Source organism: Cydia fagiglandana, chromosome 19, assembly GCF_963556715.1.
Source record: "Cydia fagiglandana chromosome 19, ilCydFagi1.1, whole genome shotgun sequence".
Classification (NCBI taxonomy): Eukaryota; Metazoa; Arthropoda; class Insecta; order Lepidoptera; family Tortricidae; genus Cydia; species Cydia fagiglandana.
In genome coordinates this window covers 8,389,748-8,407,378 of record NC_085950.1, presented here as the reverse complement: position 1 = coordinate 8,407,378, position 17,631 = coordinate 8,389,748, and the positions used below count along the sequence as shown (strand labels likewise).

General features: G+C 43.1%; 1 protein-coding gene across 1 annotated transcript in view; it reads left to right on the top strand.

The window, feature by feature from the left end:
* Positions 1-17,631, top strand: part of LOC134674211 (sodium/hydrogen exchanger 10-like) — a 44,656-nt gene that overhangs the window by 20,321 nt on the left and 6,704 nt on the right. Inside the window, exons 6-15 of the mRNA XM_063532270.1 lie at positions 1,394-1,515; positions 2,727-2,853; positions 4,553-4,631; positions 5,403-5,503; positions 7,259-7,392; positions 9,590-9,693; positions 11,044-11,155; positions 11,938-12,113; positions 12,303-12,421; positions 14,088-14,418. Of these exons, the coding sequence (XP_063388340.1) occupies positions 1,394-1,515; positions 2,727-2,853; positions 4,553-4,631; positions 5,403-5,503; positions 7,259-7,392; positions 9,590-9,693; positions 11,044-11,155; positions 11,938-12,113; positions 12,303-12,421; positions 14,088-14,418 (1,405 nt within the window). The remainder of the gene's footprint in view (positions 1-1,393; positions 1,516-2,726; positions 2,854-4,552; positions 4,632-5,402; positions 5,504-7,258; positions 7,393-9,589; positions 9,694-11,043; positions 11,156-11,937; positions 12,114-12,302; positions 12,422-14,087; positions 14,419-17,631) is intronic.

Here is a 17,631-nt window from a genome sequence, read left to right as displayed (position 1 = left end):
AAAAAGCATTTTTACCTTTCTAATTATATGGTTCAAATTCTTGAATCAGCCCATTCGGAGATAACACGTTTTTGCTATCTCAAAAAACAAGACCACCCTAATTGTTCTCTGAACAAGCTGTCATATGAATTTGAACCTTAATACTATCACGGTAGTTGCTTTTTAAACGACATGGTTGCTTTAAAAGAAACAAAGGCTTTTATTTAACGGATTAACACCCGGACTCGAAAATATCATCTGAGATAATTCATACTCTAACCGGTTAAACTGTTAACCTAGTGTCAAATTGTACTTGTAACAATGGTAACTCCAGGTTTAACCTTTTGGACGCCAATGACCGAATATATCCACACCGCAGGTCCAACACCAAAGACCGATTAATTGGTCACAGACCACAGAGCAACATAGACCTACGTGCATATATGCATAAAGTTCAATTTTAGTTTTGAAAGAATGATAAAGAGTAGTTGACTTGAGTGTGGCGTGATTTGCTAGTGTTTCGATATATTCCATAGTGGCAAATCCTTTTGATATTTCGAAAAATGTCAAAGAAAAGAGAGTCAAAGAAAATTTAAATAAAGGACTTAGGTATTGTCAAAGTAAATTTTGTAGTCACAGTAAATTTACTGTCATCTTTCGACACACGAGTAAAACTTTTAGAACGCCATTAGACTGATCCTTATTCTTTCACTGATATGTGTAAAATTTGTTATTATCAAAAGGTGTCGCCATCTACTCGAGTATAGGCCAAAGGTATGTCACTATCGTGTTATCTTTTCGAGCGATAGCGCCATACCTTTGGCCTATTCTCCTGTAGATGGCTATAAAGTCTAATAGCGTTCTAAAAATTTCTATCATGTCGAAAGATGGCAGTAAATTTACTGTCACTACAAAATTTACTTTAACTATACGTCTCTATCGAAAAAAATCGGAAAAAGAAAAATAAAAGGTCGGGAAAAGTGGCGTGCTCTCGTTTCGAAGGCCAAGATCCTCTTTGGATCGCTATTAGTTAGTTAGTTATACTCCACTATACTCAATTCTCTTTGATATGAAACAATGGTGGCCGAGCGGATATGACGTCTCACTTTCAATCCGGAGGTCGCGGGTTCAAATCCTGGCTCGTACCAATGAGTTTTTCGGAACTTATGTACGAAATAACATTTACCACTAGCTTTTCGGTGAAGGAAAACATCGTGAGGAAACCTGCATACATCTGCGAAGAAATTCATAGGGGTATGTGAAGTCCCCAATCCGCATTGGGCTAGCGTGGGGACTATAGCCCAAGCCCTCTCGCGCATGAGAGGAGGCCTGTGCTCAGCAGTGGGACGTAAATAGGCTGAAATGATGATGATGAATGATGATGAAGCAATGATAACTGAACGTCTTGTTGCAGGTTTTTCTTTGCAGTCTACTTTTTCGAAATGGTGATAAAGATGTGCGCGTTCGGAGTGCGAGGCTACTTCTCCTCGCACTGGAACAAGCTGGACTTCTTCATCGTTGTCATGGCAACGGGGGGTTCGTAAAAGGCCCACTTGCACCATCTCACTAACCCGGGGATAAGCGGTTAAACCTAATAACCTAATGTCAAATTGTACTGGTAACCACGGTAACTCCCCGTTTAACCGGTTATCCCCGGGTTAGTAGAATGGTGCAAGTGGGCCTTATTATCACAATGGAATAGCTAGAGTTAGACCAAGAAAAGGCTGCAGCGATTTTGATAGCCTACGCAATGCAAGTTTTAATTGTACGTCCTAAATTCCTAGAAGTTCAAAATGACACTTGCACTGCGTGGGCTATGAAAATCACTACAGACTTTTCTCCGTTTGACTCTATTAAATTAAAAAATCAAAAATCATTTTAGAAAAGAGTTGATACTCTTCAAACTGCTGGATCGCATTCTATCAAACATCAAGGATAATCGCGTCCACCTAAAAAAACTGACATTCGCGTCAAACACCTCGCTTCTTCTTGCGTCAGGGGCGAAAAACTACCGCGAAAAGAAAACATTGAAAAGTCGGTAGATTTAGACCGAGCTAACTCTGCAGCGATCTACGAAAAGTTGACTTATATATTACTTCGTAAAGACGGGCCTTAAGCGAGGTGAAGAACTTGCGTGCAATTCAAGTTACATTGCCGACTACTAAGCTAACTACATTCATAAGTTTGATCAGATAGATGAAAGATGAGACAGATGAAAATTGCATGCAAGTTCTTGCTAGTCTAACTTCTTGCGGCCCACCGTACAAGGAAAATTGGCAACCAAATTTCAATAATTGTTATTAGAAAATAGAGTTGAATTTGTTTTGTTTTAAAACCGAAACAAAACAAAAACAACCCTGTTCCGTTGAACTAAGATTCAAATTTCATTGGAGGTAATTTGTACTAGTATTAGGACATTGAATCCCAAGAAGCTAAACCTCGCTTAACGGACTATGAAGTGGGCCAGCAAACGCGATTTGCGCACCAACGAACTACGCATATTCGGTCTGATTTTATAAAAAGGGCCTGTATTTATTTTTGTAATGATTCCCGTGATTCTTCTCACTTGATGGTCTCATCGGAAGATCAGCGCTGGAAGCCACCAGCAACATGCTGAGATGGGGCCATTTCGTGGCACTTTAATCTTATTTTGTGTTTTCTTGTATATAATGTATTGTACCGATTGTTTGTGTTTACGAATAAATCAATTCTATTGTATTCTATTCTAATGTTTTCGCACATCTCAGATTTCATCCTGGACATGCTGGACACCTGTATAAAGGACTTTAACAAGTACACCTCCAAGTCCAGTATCCTGACCGCGACTAAGTTGCTGCGCATGCTGCGATTCCTGCGGCTATGCAAGTTAGCCAGGTACCATAGTCTAATAAAACATGGTCTTCTCTTCCCAGAGTGACACAAGCCTACGTCACGATAACATGGCCGCTATATATAGCGCTATGGCATATTATCATATAGCGCTGTCGCATGATGACGTAGGCTTGTGTCAGTCAGGTGATCTAGAAAAGACGGGAAGAGAGTACCAGGCGGAGTATATTATTATACCATGCCAGGTACCTGCAGTCGAGCTCATAAATATGTATATGTAAGTCGGCGGCCGATCGTAATATAAGGAGTGGAATTCACTTCCTGCAAATCTATGAATGAATAATGAATAGACATCTCTTGGGTAAGCATGTTCCATCCTAGACTGCATCGGCACTTACCATCAGGTGAGATTGTGGTCAAATGTTTACTTTTTTCCAATAAAATAATTAAATTAAAAAATACCCGCCAGATCATGAAATTCTTAGGCTCCACGTTCTCTGGGTCAACGAAGCCCCGCGACGCGGGGCCTATTTCTGAACAGTTTGCCATTCGGGCATCTGAAGCAACCGAACGAACCTATTCTACCTATTTATTGGTTTGATGTGACTACCGTCAAATTCCTAGGTTCTCGTTCCCTGAGTCGACGAAGCCCCGCGTGCGGGGCTCCTATTTCTGGTCAGTTTGCTCTTCGGGCATTTGAAGCAACCTAACGAACCTATCCTACCTATTTATTGGTTTGATGTGACTACCGTCAAATTCCTAGGTTCTCGTTCCCTGAGTCGACGAAGCCCCGCATGCGGGGCTCCTATTTCTGGACAACTTCCCTTTCGGGCATCTAAAGCAACCTAACGAACCTGCAATTGTTTTGTTTCGTTCAATTTTCATACAAAACGAAATCAACTCTATTCCCTGCAATATAAGTTCAAATTTTAGTGGCAAATTTTGGAAATTTCATTTGTATGGCTGAGCCTTAGGAGGCTATAGGCCGCCGAGATATATATTTCTTCACCTAAATCCATTGCAATAAGGTGAAAAATTGTATACATATTTATGAACTCGACTGTACTAGTAACTGACTCATTAATCGATCATTGAAAACTTCCTCTGGCCACGTGGTCCTACGGCCTTTTTCTTACCAATTTAAAGTAGGTACTTCTATAGTCTGAATCCTTAGCCTCTAGCCGCCCAGAGACCTATAAAGAGGTCTCCTGTTCCATTCTAATTTGAACTCTGTGTTGACAAAATAAAATTTCATTTTGCTTGGCAAGGTTTGACGTATGGGCGGCTAGAGGTTAGGTATTTAAATAAAAGTAAACAAACAATTAGTACATTTTCGGGTAGTTGTAACATTTATTGGTTAACCAAAGAAATGCAATGCCGCCTGCACCAGTCACTGAACGACCTTTGACTTTAACCTACATTATTTGATCGTGTAATGTATTCATCTACCCTCAACTGGCTTAAGGAGCCATTTCCATCCTGAAGCCAGTTGAGGGTAGATTTTGTTTACTTTTATTTATATACCTACCTAAAGATACAGAGTATAGTCCATACAAGTTTCAAATTCAAAGTCTGGCCTAGCGGTAAGAGCGTGCGACTTTCAATCCGGAGGACGCGGGTTCAAACCCCGGCTCGTGCCAATGAGTTTTTCTGAACTTATGCAGCCAGCCAAAACGCAAGTTGGGAGTTACAACTTTAAATAGAAATGTCAAGGAAACAGTTCTAACTAGCTTATCATTTTCAGAGTGACTGTTCCGAAAATCATGGGATACATGGATCGTATGATCGACAAACAGCTGGCGTTCGGTTACGACGTTGGAAAGGTTCGTAGTAATCTTACAGTCATATTAATATGTTAATATATTAATATGTATTTGTGAAGTATGTAGTAGTATATTAATTGTATAATTTGTATATATTTTCATATTCTTGTATGTGTATTGTATATGTAATTTATTATGTTTCTCAGATGTTTGCAATAGTTCCAAATTAAATTATCTTTTCTTTTTGCATCGTTTTTATTACATCTCTGTCTAGCCCTATGATTGACTGGTAGAGAATGCCTTTAGGCATTAAGTCTGCCATTTGTAATTTTTTGTTGTATTTTGTAGAATAAAATTTACCTGTATAAATAAATATATTCATTGCATTCTGTAATTAGTAATGTATTAAATATTGCATACAAGTACTGGGGCTATAGGGTGGTATTCCATCTGACAAATATCTTGGTCCAATGTCATTGCGTCTCACTCTCTCATTAAGCAAAATATGAGACAAAATACACATTGGCTCACTCTACGATTTTATCGTGTCGCTACAAGTACATGCGACACACACCAGTTTTGGTGTCTAGCAGTAGTGGTTGCCGCGCTCCGCTACGGAACGGACGCCTGCTCGCGCTTGCCACCTTGCGGTCTGTCTGTCGTAATAAACGCGTTTTGTTAGGGAGTGAACTTCTGTGCCTAGTACTATTATTTTATTCTGTGACATTGGACAAAGAAATCGGACAGGTGGAATACCCTCATTACTTCCTACGTAGCAAATATGAAACGTTGTCAATACACCTCAAAATATTGACAGCTTGTTTAATGTAGGGTTTCGTGACAGCAGAGCAAGAGGTGTGTAACCTGCTGCCACAGTTGGTAGACAACAGGACAATACAAGAAGCGCTTACCGCCAGGCTAGAGGAAGATAGGTAAGTAATGGATAACCCCCTTATTCATTAAACCAAAGAGAATTTGGAATAGAGAGTTACTGTCACGGTCAATTTTGTAGCTCTACAGTACATTTACTGCCATCTACTCAAGCGTGGGCTGAACGTTATGGCGCCATCGCTCGAAAACATTGCACCATACCTTTGGCCTAGTGTCGAGTAGATGGCGTTAATATTAATATTTAACAAGTTAACACAAATCAGTGAAAGAATAAGTAATCCAGTAAATTTGTCGAATTTTGTAACCTGGCTCTTTTGCGTCAAATCCGGTAGTTCTGATTTTTTGCAGACTTGTTTATGATGTTAGCCCAATGAATAATCCAAGTTTGTGACTTCGAGCGCCGAACGCAACTTTGTCAAAAATCGAATAAACCGCAATTTTTTTTAGATTTGGCCGATTATAACCCTAAAGTACTAGTTTTTGGTAGTAACTTCCGAGGGCGTTTTTAAAGAAGACTAAATTTGCTACAATAAGACACTAGAATTGTCTCTGTACATCTAATATTTTCCGAGATAAAGCCTTTCAAAATTTTATATTTAAATTTTTATATTTTTAAATATTTTTTAAAAATAGGCACTCATACTTTTTTCTATGGAAAATAAATATTTTGTAGAACGCGCCGGTGATGAATTCCATATAAATTACCTACCTAACCCTTATATTATAGCTAAGAACTGATGTAAAATTATAAAATTTAAAGGCTTTATTTCGGAAAATATTAGATGTACAGAGACAATTCTAGTGTCTTATTGTAGCAAATTTAATCTACTTTAAAAGCGCCCTGGGAAGTTACTATCAAAAACTAGTACTTTAGGGTTATAATCGCCCAAATCTAAAAAAAATTGCGGTTTATTAGATTTTTGACAAAGTTGCGTTCGGCGCACGAGGTCACAAACTTGGATTATTCATTGGGCCAACATCATAAACAAGCCTGCAAAAAATCAGGACTACCGGATTTGACGCAAACGCAAAATGTATAATTTTACTGTATTAAAGGATCAAAGTAAAATGGCGTTCTAACAGTGTTAATCTTCTGTCGAAAGATGGCAGTAAATACCACATAATAACCACCACCACACCACATAATTACCATACCACATAATTTGTTGGTGGCCACATAATTTACTTTGACAATCCGCCTCTATACACTCTATTCTCTTTGATAAAACTTTACGGGCCTGATTTAGTTAAATGTTTTATCCCTTTCTTACAAATACATAAGTCAAAATGACAGATAAAGACAAACGATTCATAGCTAATTCAGGCCAATATCGCGTTTATAAATAACGCACATAAGTGCGCAACGCACATCCTAAACCCTACCTTTAACCCTTAAATGCATTAATGATGTACTTAACCTTAAATGAATAACCTTCGTTTATTTTATTTTAATAATTTAATTTTATAAATCATGCATTTAAGGGTTAAGCAGCTTAAATAAGTATTATGTTTATATATATCGGTTGAAAGTATGAGAATGTTAAGATGGATGATGATGTGACAATGATGATGATGATGTGGATATTATAAGGAATGAGTATTAGAGGGTGGCCAAAAAATAAGTGCATTCCCATTGCCACGAAGGTTTTGGGATTATACTGAGCAACTTTTACTATAAGACCAACTCCAAAATCTCGAAAAATTATTTACCCTCCCATAGAAAATGGACCAGCCAACATGTATGTAACAGCCAAATTTTTTTCGGGGAATGGGATGATGATGATGATGATTTATAGGTTGAAAGTGACCCGGCAACTGGGGTTGCTGCAGCGCGACCGGCCCTGGACGGCCATCACCGTGAAGACCCGACAGGCCACGACCTCCACTCTCAACAACATGCTGATCGACGCTGCGCTGTTGAAGGAAGAAGGTTTCGTATTATTACGTAGTCTATTCTATTCTGCTCGGCCACGACACTGCGCGACTGGCGACGGCGGCGGTACTGTTAATATTTGTAGGTTGAAAGTGACCCGGCAACTGGGGTTGCTGCAGCAACCGGCCCTGGACAGCCATCACCGTGAAGACCCGACAGGCCACGACCTCCACTCTCAACAACATGCTGATCGACGCTGCGCTGTTGAAGGAAGAAGGTTTCGTATTATTACGTAGTCTATTCTATTCTGCTCGGCCACGACACTGCGCGACTGGCGACGGCGGCGGTACTGTTAATATTTGTAGGTTGAAAGTGACCCGGCAACTGGGGTTGCTGCAGCAACCGGCCCTGGACAGCCATCACCGTGAAGACCCGACAGGCCACGACCTCCACTCTCAACAACATGCTGATCGACGCTGCGCTGTTGAAGGAAGAAGGTTTCGTATTATTACGTAGTCTATTCTATTCTGCTCGGCCACGACACTGCGCGACTGGCGACGGCGGCGGTACTGTTAATATTTGTAGGTTGAAAGTGACCCGGCAACTGGGGTTGCTGCAGCGACCGGCCCTGGACGGCCATCACCGTGAAGACCCGACAGGCCACGACCTCGACTCTCAACAACATGCTGATCGACGCTGCGCTGTTGAAGGAAGAAGGTTTTGTATTATTACGTAGTCTATTCTATTCTGTTCGGCCACGACACTGCGCGACTGGCGACGGCGGCGGTAATGTTAATATTTGTAGGTTGAAAGTGACCCGGCAACTGGGATTGCTGCAGCGACCGGCCCTGGACGGCCATCACCTTGAAGACCCGACAGGCCACGACCTCCACTCTCAACAACATGCTGATCGACGCTGCGCTGTTCAAGGAAGAAGGTTTTGTATTATTACGTAGTCTATTCTATTCTGTTCGGCCACGACACTGCGCGACTGGCGACGGCGGCGGTAATGTTAATATTTGTAGGTTGAAAGTGACCCGGCAACTGGGATTGCTGCAGCGACCGGCCCTGGACGGCCATCACCTTGAAGACCCGACAGGCCACGACCTCCACTCTCAACAACATGCTGATCGACGCTGCGCTGTTCAAGGAAGAAGGTTTTGTATTATTACGTAGTCTATTCTATTCTGCCCGGCCACGACACTGCGCGACTGGCGGCGGCGGCGGTAATGTTAATATTTGTAGGTTGAAAGTGACCCGGCAACTGGGGTTGCTGCAGCGACCGGCCCTGGACGGCCATCACCGTGAAGACCCGACGGGCCACGACCTCCACTCTCAACAACATGCTGATCGACGCTGCGCTGTTGAAGGAAGAAGGTTTTGTATTATTAGTTACGTAATCTGTCTATAGTTAGTTAGTTTTTTTAGCATTAGAAGTAAGCCTAGCTTAGCTTGATATTTTTCAGTGACCTCTATTATTATAATAAAATAAGGGTGACAGCTGTGGCCTATTTTATAAAGCTACAAGTTACAATTTACAAGCGGAAGTCTCTTTCTAACCCTATGTGATAGAGCGAGACTTCCGCTTGTAAATTGTAAATTGTAGCTTTATAAAATAGGCCACTGGTAGCTACAGTTACCAAAAGTATGTGAGTGGTTAATTGACAAACACATTTTAAAAATAAGTTACGGCAAATATGTAACAATTATGAATCTAATACGATCATTTATATTCTTCTGCTTTCATAAGTAATAGTTTTTGATTTTTAAAAAGCGTTTTTCATATAAAAGACATGTCAAGATCGCTTACTTTCTTGCAAGTTCTTTCTAATGCTAAAAAAACGAACTATGTCGCCCTTTACGACTCGGCCACGACGTTGCGCGACTGGCGACGGCGGCAGCCATATGTGAGAACGACAGGTCCGATCGCTGTGTCGCGTTCCAACCTATGGTTGCCGCCGCCGCCAGTCTACCTTTAGGGCCCCCCCACATCTGGCGTCTTTCGAGCGTCGGCGTCTGTCGGCGTCGGTCCAGCGCTATGGGAAATGACGTCGCTGCGCAGTTGCGTCGACGCTGCGTCGACGTTGCCTCGACGTCGGCCATAGAATTGTAGACGCCGACGCTCGAAAGACGCCAGATGTGGGGGGGGCCTTAGAGCAGGGCTCTCCAAGCCCCGGCCCATTTGGCCCGGGCCGGATTTGGCCCGCGACGCGTTCCAATCCGGCCAGCAACCAGATACACCTTTGTATTCCAGGGTTTCTGGATGAAGTGGAATACCGTTTGCTAGTGATGGCTATCCAAGAAAAGGTGCAATATGTCCGCCACAAAGCCAGTCTGGTCGCCCCATCATCCCCAGAGGTAATTCTCTTGAAGAGGTAGGATTATTTAAAGTTTAATCAAAGGAATACTTTATTGTTATTAACTTGTCGTTTTTATCGCTAAACTTATGTCGTCTAAATGTGGATTTTGTGAAAGGGTCCTTAGGGGTCATCCATTAATTACGTCACACGAATTTCTAGGTTTTTTGACCCCTCCCCCCTCCTTGTCACACTTGGTCACATTTGGCAAACCCCTCCCCCCTAGTGTGACGTCACATTTTTTCTACGAAATCGCCAAATCGAATTAAGTAAGTACCTAAGTATTATTAATATTTTATCAAAATATTTTTGACGATATAAATATTAGTAATTTTATAACCCAAAACTGCTTAGGAAAGAAAATTAAACGAATAAAAACGATTATCGTTTTAAAAACTTGTTGTTTCAATGTACAGCGAATAAAATAATTTAAATAAATTTTCGGTTACTGATGAAGTTAAAGTGACGTCACAAAGTTTGTGTCTCCCCCCTCCCCCATGTCACAATATGTCACATTTTCTTGACCCCCTCCCTCCCCCTAAACGTGTGATGTAATTAATGGATGACCCCTTATGCTCCAAGTGTAATAAGGATGTTTCCATCTCAAATTCCAATAGAAATCCTGATAAAAAGGTCCATATTGCAGATGAAGCATAAGGACAAGATCTGGGAAGCGTCAAATTGTTTTCTTCAGTGTTTTCAAACATTTTTTCGTCTTACGATTTTAGAAATAGGTATACATATACGAGATGTTATCAGTAAATTTGTATATATGAATATTACGAATTGTAATTGACGCGTGACCAACTCGGAGTAATTAACAATGGAGCCGCCATTAACAGGCGTTCCCCTCTGTCGAAAATAGACGGCCAATGGTCAACCATATGTATGGACTGACGTTTATCTAACATGACGTACCTATACATTTGATGTGCCCCTCCCCCGCAAAAAACGGCAGACTATTTTGTACCGAAAATTTTAGACATGGCGTCTCCGTTGTTAATTACTCCGAGGTGACCAAGGCTAGGTCATATCTATAGTAGACTCAAATCAAACGGGTCAGGGGTCAGGGGGTCAGCACAGCGGATCAGGGGGGCTACCGCGAAAGCCGAAATTCGCAAATTGCGGGGATCTTTCTCTTTTACTCCAATGAAGGCGTAATAAATGTGACAGAGAAAGATGCCCGCAATTTGCGAACTTAGATTTTCGCGGTTATAGCCCAGCATTGCCATACAACAATGTTGCCAGCCTTCTGGGCACGTTAGACGGCGGTTTGGGGCAAATTTTCTATTTATAAGCTTAGTTTTAAGGTTTTTTATTGTTTGTTGTATAGTAATGTATTATTTTCCAGACCCAGTTGCGAGCCATTTCCTGGCTACAGGGGAACGAGAGAGTTGCCGACTATTTTATAGAGAACTCGGAAATAATCAACTACAATATTAATGAGATTCTTATTTCTAGAGGTTAGTTTACACCACTTTAGTACTGAGTTGACTCAGATGAAATACGTATTGAAATTATAGAGCGATTATCTGGACCCCTAGTAAATCTCATTCGATAATGTGACGAGCGTTCGCGTTTGCGTTATGTCTATTTTTGTATGGGATTTTTGAACAACGCCAAGCGGGACGTTATGGAATTTCAAAATCCCATACAAAATGACACTTAACGCTAACACGTTCGTCACGTCACGTCTATCGAATGAAATTTACACTAAGGGTACTGAGATCGTTGCCTAACTTTTCGAAAATAGAACGAGATACTTCGTTAGGTTGCCAAATCAGGCCGCGTAGCCAAGATGCCAATCGCTTACGCTCCGTAGTAGTCCGTAGCAATCGAAACGCAACTGTCACTTTCGCACTAATACGGAAGAGTGATAGAGACATAAAGCTTCTCGTTGTCGAAGCGATATTGATTGTAACCTTGGCTAGGCCGGCAGATCGCGTTTGCGAAGCAATTTTTAAGCCCTTTCTAACCCTTAATTTGACACAAAAAAGGGTAGGAGTGTAAACCTCCTTGTCGCTCAGAAATCACAATAATTCTGGTTAGCAAAATATGCATAAAGAGAGTGATAAGCTATGTCTAGTATTTTGGATTTCAAACTAAGGACTAAAGTAGATAGATAAGTCGTTTATTGAAAAATAAAAAAAATACGTGTCATTTTGCTGTAATACTTAATAAACTTATTCAGTATTACATTCGGTAATATTAAGATAAGGAGGGAAGCTATTCTGTTTTATCACAGGCGACGAGCCGAAAGGCCTCTACATCCTGGTCTCCGGCCTCCTGGAGGCCTCCTACATACCCCCGGACGATGACATCGACGAGGCCATACCGAACTACGAGTTCCTGACTGATTTAAAGTTTGGGGAGCCGAGCAAAGACTATATAGTATCTGGGAATGCTGTTGGAGTACTTGGGGTAAGCATGCTTTTTAGGGTTCCGTCACAGAAGAAATAATAGTACTACCGTACAGAAAGGACACTTCCTACAAACCCGAAGTTTGACAGCGATTCAGGGTCTAATCCTACTATCCCTTTCTAATATATAGCACTATCCCTTTCGGCTATTTAGGGTTGTCAAAATTCAAGTGATTATCTTATCTTACAGGTTCTGACCAACCGGCCATATAGCTACACGGTTCGCTGTGACTCCGCCGTGCAAGCGTACTACATAACTCTGTCCGTCGTCAAGGAGGCCTTCAATCTCGCACCCCATCCTATTATGGGGTAAATAATATACCTGCAAATACATCTTGGGTGCCAATAAGCATTATTGCCTACTACTTATACATTTTGGGTCCTAATAACCCGCCAACCGGCCATATAGCTACACGGTTCGCTGTGACTCCGCCGTGCAAGCGTACTACATAACTCTGTCCGTCGTCAAGGAGGCCTTCAATCTCGCACCCCATCCTATTATGGGGTAAATAATATACCTGCAAATACATCTTGGGTGCCAATAAGCATTATTGCCTACTACTTATACATTTTGGGTCCCAATAACCCGCCAACCGGCCATACAGCTACACGGTGCGCTGTGACTCAGCAGTTCAAGCGTACAACATCAGTCTGTCCGTCGTCAGGGAGGCCTTTAATCTCGCACCCCATCCTATTATAGGGTAAATAATACACCTACAAATACATCTTGGGCGCCAATAAGCATTATTGCCTACTACTTATACATTTTGGGTCCCAATAACCGGCCAACCGGCCATACAGCTACACGGTGCGCTGTGACTCAGCAGTTCAAGCGTACAACATCAGTCTGTCGGTCGTCAAGGAGGCCTTCAATCTCGCACCCCATCCTATTATAGGGTAAATAATACACCTACAAATACATCTTGGGTCCCAATAAGCATCCTACTACTTAAACATTTCGCAATTACCTACTACTTAATCATTTCGGGTCCCAATAACCCGCCAACCGGCCATATAATATTTAGTTTAAAAGTGGTAACACACTATCGCACCGCACCGCGACCTTGGAGCGTCGCACCCATAAGTGAGAGCGAGAAACAGATTTTTCCTCGCTCTCACTTATGGGTGCGACGCATCAAGGTCGCGGTGCGGTGCGATAGTGTGTTACCACTTTAACGGTTCGCTGCGACTCCGCCGTACAAGCGTACTATATCACGCGGTCTGTCGTTAGGGAGTAGTAGTATGGGGTAACCATTATGTTTATAAATAAAGGAAATGTGGAAAAACTCAAGTCTCGGACGAGGCCTGAATGCCAGCCCTTAGGGGATATAACCAAACGGAGGCGCCTTGTCTGTAGTTTTCGGTACAAAATACTATTAACTATACTTCATTTTACCTACTCTAGTTTAGAAGCAGCGATGTGGCGTGAGATCGGCATCAAACTCTCCATGATGGTGCTGCCAACGGTCCCCGCGTACCACAACTGGTCCGTAGAGAAGATCAGCATGCGGCTAGAGCACGCCTTCGTACCCTGCCTCAAGGTCATCAAAGTAAGTAGTGTTACTATTAACTATACTCCATTTTACCTACTCTAGTTTAGAAGCAGCGATGTGGCGTGAGATCGGCATCAAACTCTCCATGATGGTGCTGCCAACGGTCCCCGCGTACCACAACTGGTCCGTAGAGAAGATCAGCATGAGGCTAGAGCACGCCTTCGTACCCTGCCTCAAGGTCATCAAAGTAAGTAGTGTTACTATTAACTATACTCCATTTTACCTACTCTAGTTTAGAAGCAGCGATGTGGCGTGAGATCGGCATCAAACTCTCCATGATGGTGCTGCCAACGGTCCCCGCGTACCACAACTGGTCCGTAGAGAAGATCAGCATGAGGCTAGAGCACGCCTTCGTACCCTGCCTCAAGGTCATCAAAGTAAGTAGTGTTACTATTAACTATACTCCATTTTACCTACTCTAGTTTAGAAGCAGCGATGTGGCGTGAGATCGGCATCAAACTCTCCATGATGGTGCTGCCAACGGTCCCCGCGTACCACAACTGGTCTGTAGAGAAGATCAGCATGCGGCTAGAGCACGCCTTCGTACCCTGCCTCAAGGTCATCAAAGTAAGTATACTATTAACTATACTCCATTTTACCTACTCTAGTTTAGAAGCAGCGATGTGGCGTGAGATCGGCATCAAACTCTCCATGATGGTGCTGCCAACGGTCCCCGCGTACCACAACTGGTCCGTAGAGAAGATCAGCATGCGGCTAGAGCACGCCTTCGTACCCTGCCTCAAGGTCATCAAAGTAAGTAATAAATAATAATAATATTATAATTAAGTTTTTATACGTCCCAATGCTGGGCACAGGCCTCCTCTCATGCGCGAGAGAGCCTGGGCTATAGTCCCCACCACAGACAAAACATCCTCCAGACTTAGCATAGTCGCGCTACCCCCTCTGCCACGCATACGGTAATTTTACTCCATGTTCGAGTCGAAAGTGTCTTTGTGTGACGTCCGTGTCTTTGAACGGACCAATTACGGCACGGGATTTCGCTCACCTCGTCCCGCGCACCCCCGCATTTTTGGCATCATCGGTTGCATGAAATAATTGCTCTAAACTCGGTCTAGAGGATTCCTAGTCTATGGTCCCCACGTTAGCCCAATGCGGATTGGGGACTTCTTTTCGTTCCGTACCCAAAGGGTAAAACGGGACCCTATTACTAAGACTTCGCTGTCCGTCCGTCCGTCCGTCCGTCCGTCTGTCACCAGGCTGTATCTCACGAACCGTGATAGCTAGACAGTTGAAATTTTCACAGATGATGTATTTCTGTTGCCGCTATAACAACAAATATACTAAAAACAGAATAAAATAAAGATTTAAATGGGGCTCCCATACAACAAACGTGATTTTTGACCAAAGTTAAGCAACGTCGGAAGTGGTCAGTACTTGGATGGGTGACCGTTTTTTTTTCGTTTTTTTTTGCATTGTAGTACGGAACCCTTCGTGCGCGAGTCCGACTCGCACTTGCCCGGTTTTTTTAAATATTTGTTGTGGGTTCCAGGTGTTCGTTGTGAACGAGTTGATGGAGGATATAGTGTTGTTGGACGGCATCTGCCAGGACGCGGCCACTAGGGAGGTGTTCCAACCGCCTTGCTACATACCGAGGTTATATATATTTACTGTTTCAATATTAGGGAATGCAAATCGGTTATTTTCGGTTATTTTTTGTATGGAAATAATCGGTTAATAAGGTTATTAACCGAAACCGCGGTTATTACCATACAAAAAATAACCGATTTGCATTCCCTATTCAATATATAATAATGTATATTTGCACCTTAAATAGACGCTTGGTGCGCCTAGCAGCTTGGTCGGATGGTCGGTGGAGACGAGCCTCGCTCAAGGCAATGCGGCCGCCAGTAGGGTTACCAGGGTATCCTATCTCGTCGCATAATAATTGATTGTCATAATGTAATGTTACGCATAAAACTTTTTTCGCATATTTTTTCTCCAGCTGAAACAGAAAGTATTTTCGAAAATATTTTGCATAATAGGTTGTGTAGAATATGGTAGGTTAGGTTAGGTTTGTGTTATAATTCTTCAGAAATACTAATATTTTCAGTACAATAACAACTATGCGAAATGAGTTTTATGCGTAACATTACATTAGGACAATCAATTATTATGCGACCCAATATGGACCCGGTTACCAGATGTTTAGGAATTTAGGCCGTTTGGCAAAAATGCGGCGAAATGTAACGAAAATGACAACAATTTTAGTGAATTAACGGATTTTTCTATTATGTACCTACCTAAAAAGGTACAAAAATTTACTGAAACTCAAAACAAATCAAATTTAAACAATGAACCAGAACGTGCAGAATGTGGAATGACTTGCCTCCTGAGGTATTTCCTTTGCGCTACGACATGGGATTCTTCAAGAAGCGGGTATTTAGAGTTCCCAAGGGTCGGCAACGCTTAAGTGGCTGCTGTGGTGTTGCTTATGTCCATAGGCGACGATGACCGCTTCCCATCAGGCGGCTCGTCTGCTCGTTTGCTGACTATTACATAAAAAAAATGTATCAAGCATACATAGATATCGCTTACCGAATATCCGGTGCATCTCTAGTCATTTGCTAAGAGCTTACTTCAACTTTCATTTGTTCAATACGTGGGCCATACTGAAAATTTCTGGATTCTGATATATACTTATTTCTTCTAGTGGCCAGTCCAGGAATTTTCAGTATGCCCTAAAGTATTGTCTTAAGTTCCTCCTCTGGACTCCACAGGACGGTCCATCGCCTGATATTCCCCAAGTCTTCCCAGCTGGTGGTGAGCAGCGCCTGTCCAGAAACCAAGCTGCTGCTGGTGCCAGCCAAGGACACAGACGAGCTGGAGATCATGGAGGATGAACTGGACGATATGCAGTGCGAGCTGGTGAGTTCCATCAACGCCACAGGACGGTCCATCGCCTGATATTCCCCAAGTCTTCCCAGCTGGTGGTGAGCAGCGCTTGTCCGGAAACCAAGCTGCTGCTGGTGCCAGCCAAGGATACTGACGAGCTGGAGATCATGGAGGATGAACTGGACGATATGCAGTGCGAGCTGGTGAGTTCCATCAACTCCACAGGACGGTCCATCGCCTGATATTCCCCAAGTCTTCTCAGCTGGTGGTGAGCAGCGCCAGAAACCAAGCTGCTGCTGGTGCCAGCCAAGGACACAGACGAGCTGGAGATCATGGAGGACGAGCTGGATATGCAGTGCGAGCTGGTGAGTTCCATCAACTCCATAGGACGGTCCATCGCCTGATATTCCCCAAGTCTTCCCAGCTGGTGGTGAGCAGCGCCAGAAACCAAGCTGCTGCTGGTGCCAGCCAAGGATACAGACGAGCTGGAGATCATGCAGGATGAACTGGACGATATGCAGTGCGAGCTGGTGAGTTCTATCAACTCCACAGAACAGTCCATCGCCTGATATTCCCCAAGTCTTCCCAGCTGGTGGTGAGCAGCGCCTGTCCAGAAACCAAGCTGCTGCTGGTGCCAGCCAAGGATACTGATGAGTTGGAGATCATGGAAGACGAGCTGGACGATATGCAGTGCGAGCTGGTGAGTTCCATCAACTCCACAGGACGGTCCATCGCCTGATATTCCCCAAGTCTTCCCAGCTGGTGGTGAGCAGCGCATGTCTAGAAACCAAGCTGCTGCTGGTGCCAGCCAAGGATACTGATGAGTTGGAGATCATGGAAGATGAACTGGACGATATGCAGTGCGAGCTGGTGAGTTCCATCAACTCCACAGGACGGTCCATCGCCTGATATTCCCGAAATCATCCCAGCTGGTGGTGAGCAGCGCCTGTCCAGAAACCAAGCTGCTGCTAGTGCCAGCCAAGGACACAGACGAGCTGGAGATCATGGAAGACGAGTTGGACGATATGCAGTGCGAGCTGGTGAGTTCCATCAACTCCACAGGACGGTCCATCGCCTGATATTCCCCAAGTCTTCCCAGCTGGTGGTGAGCAG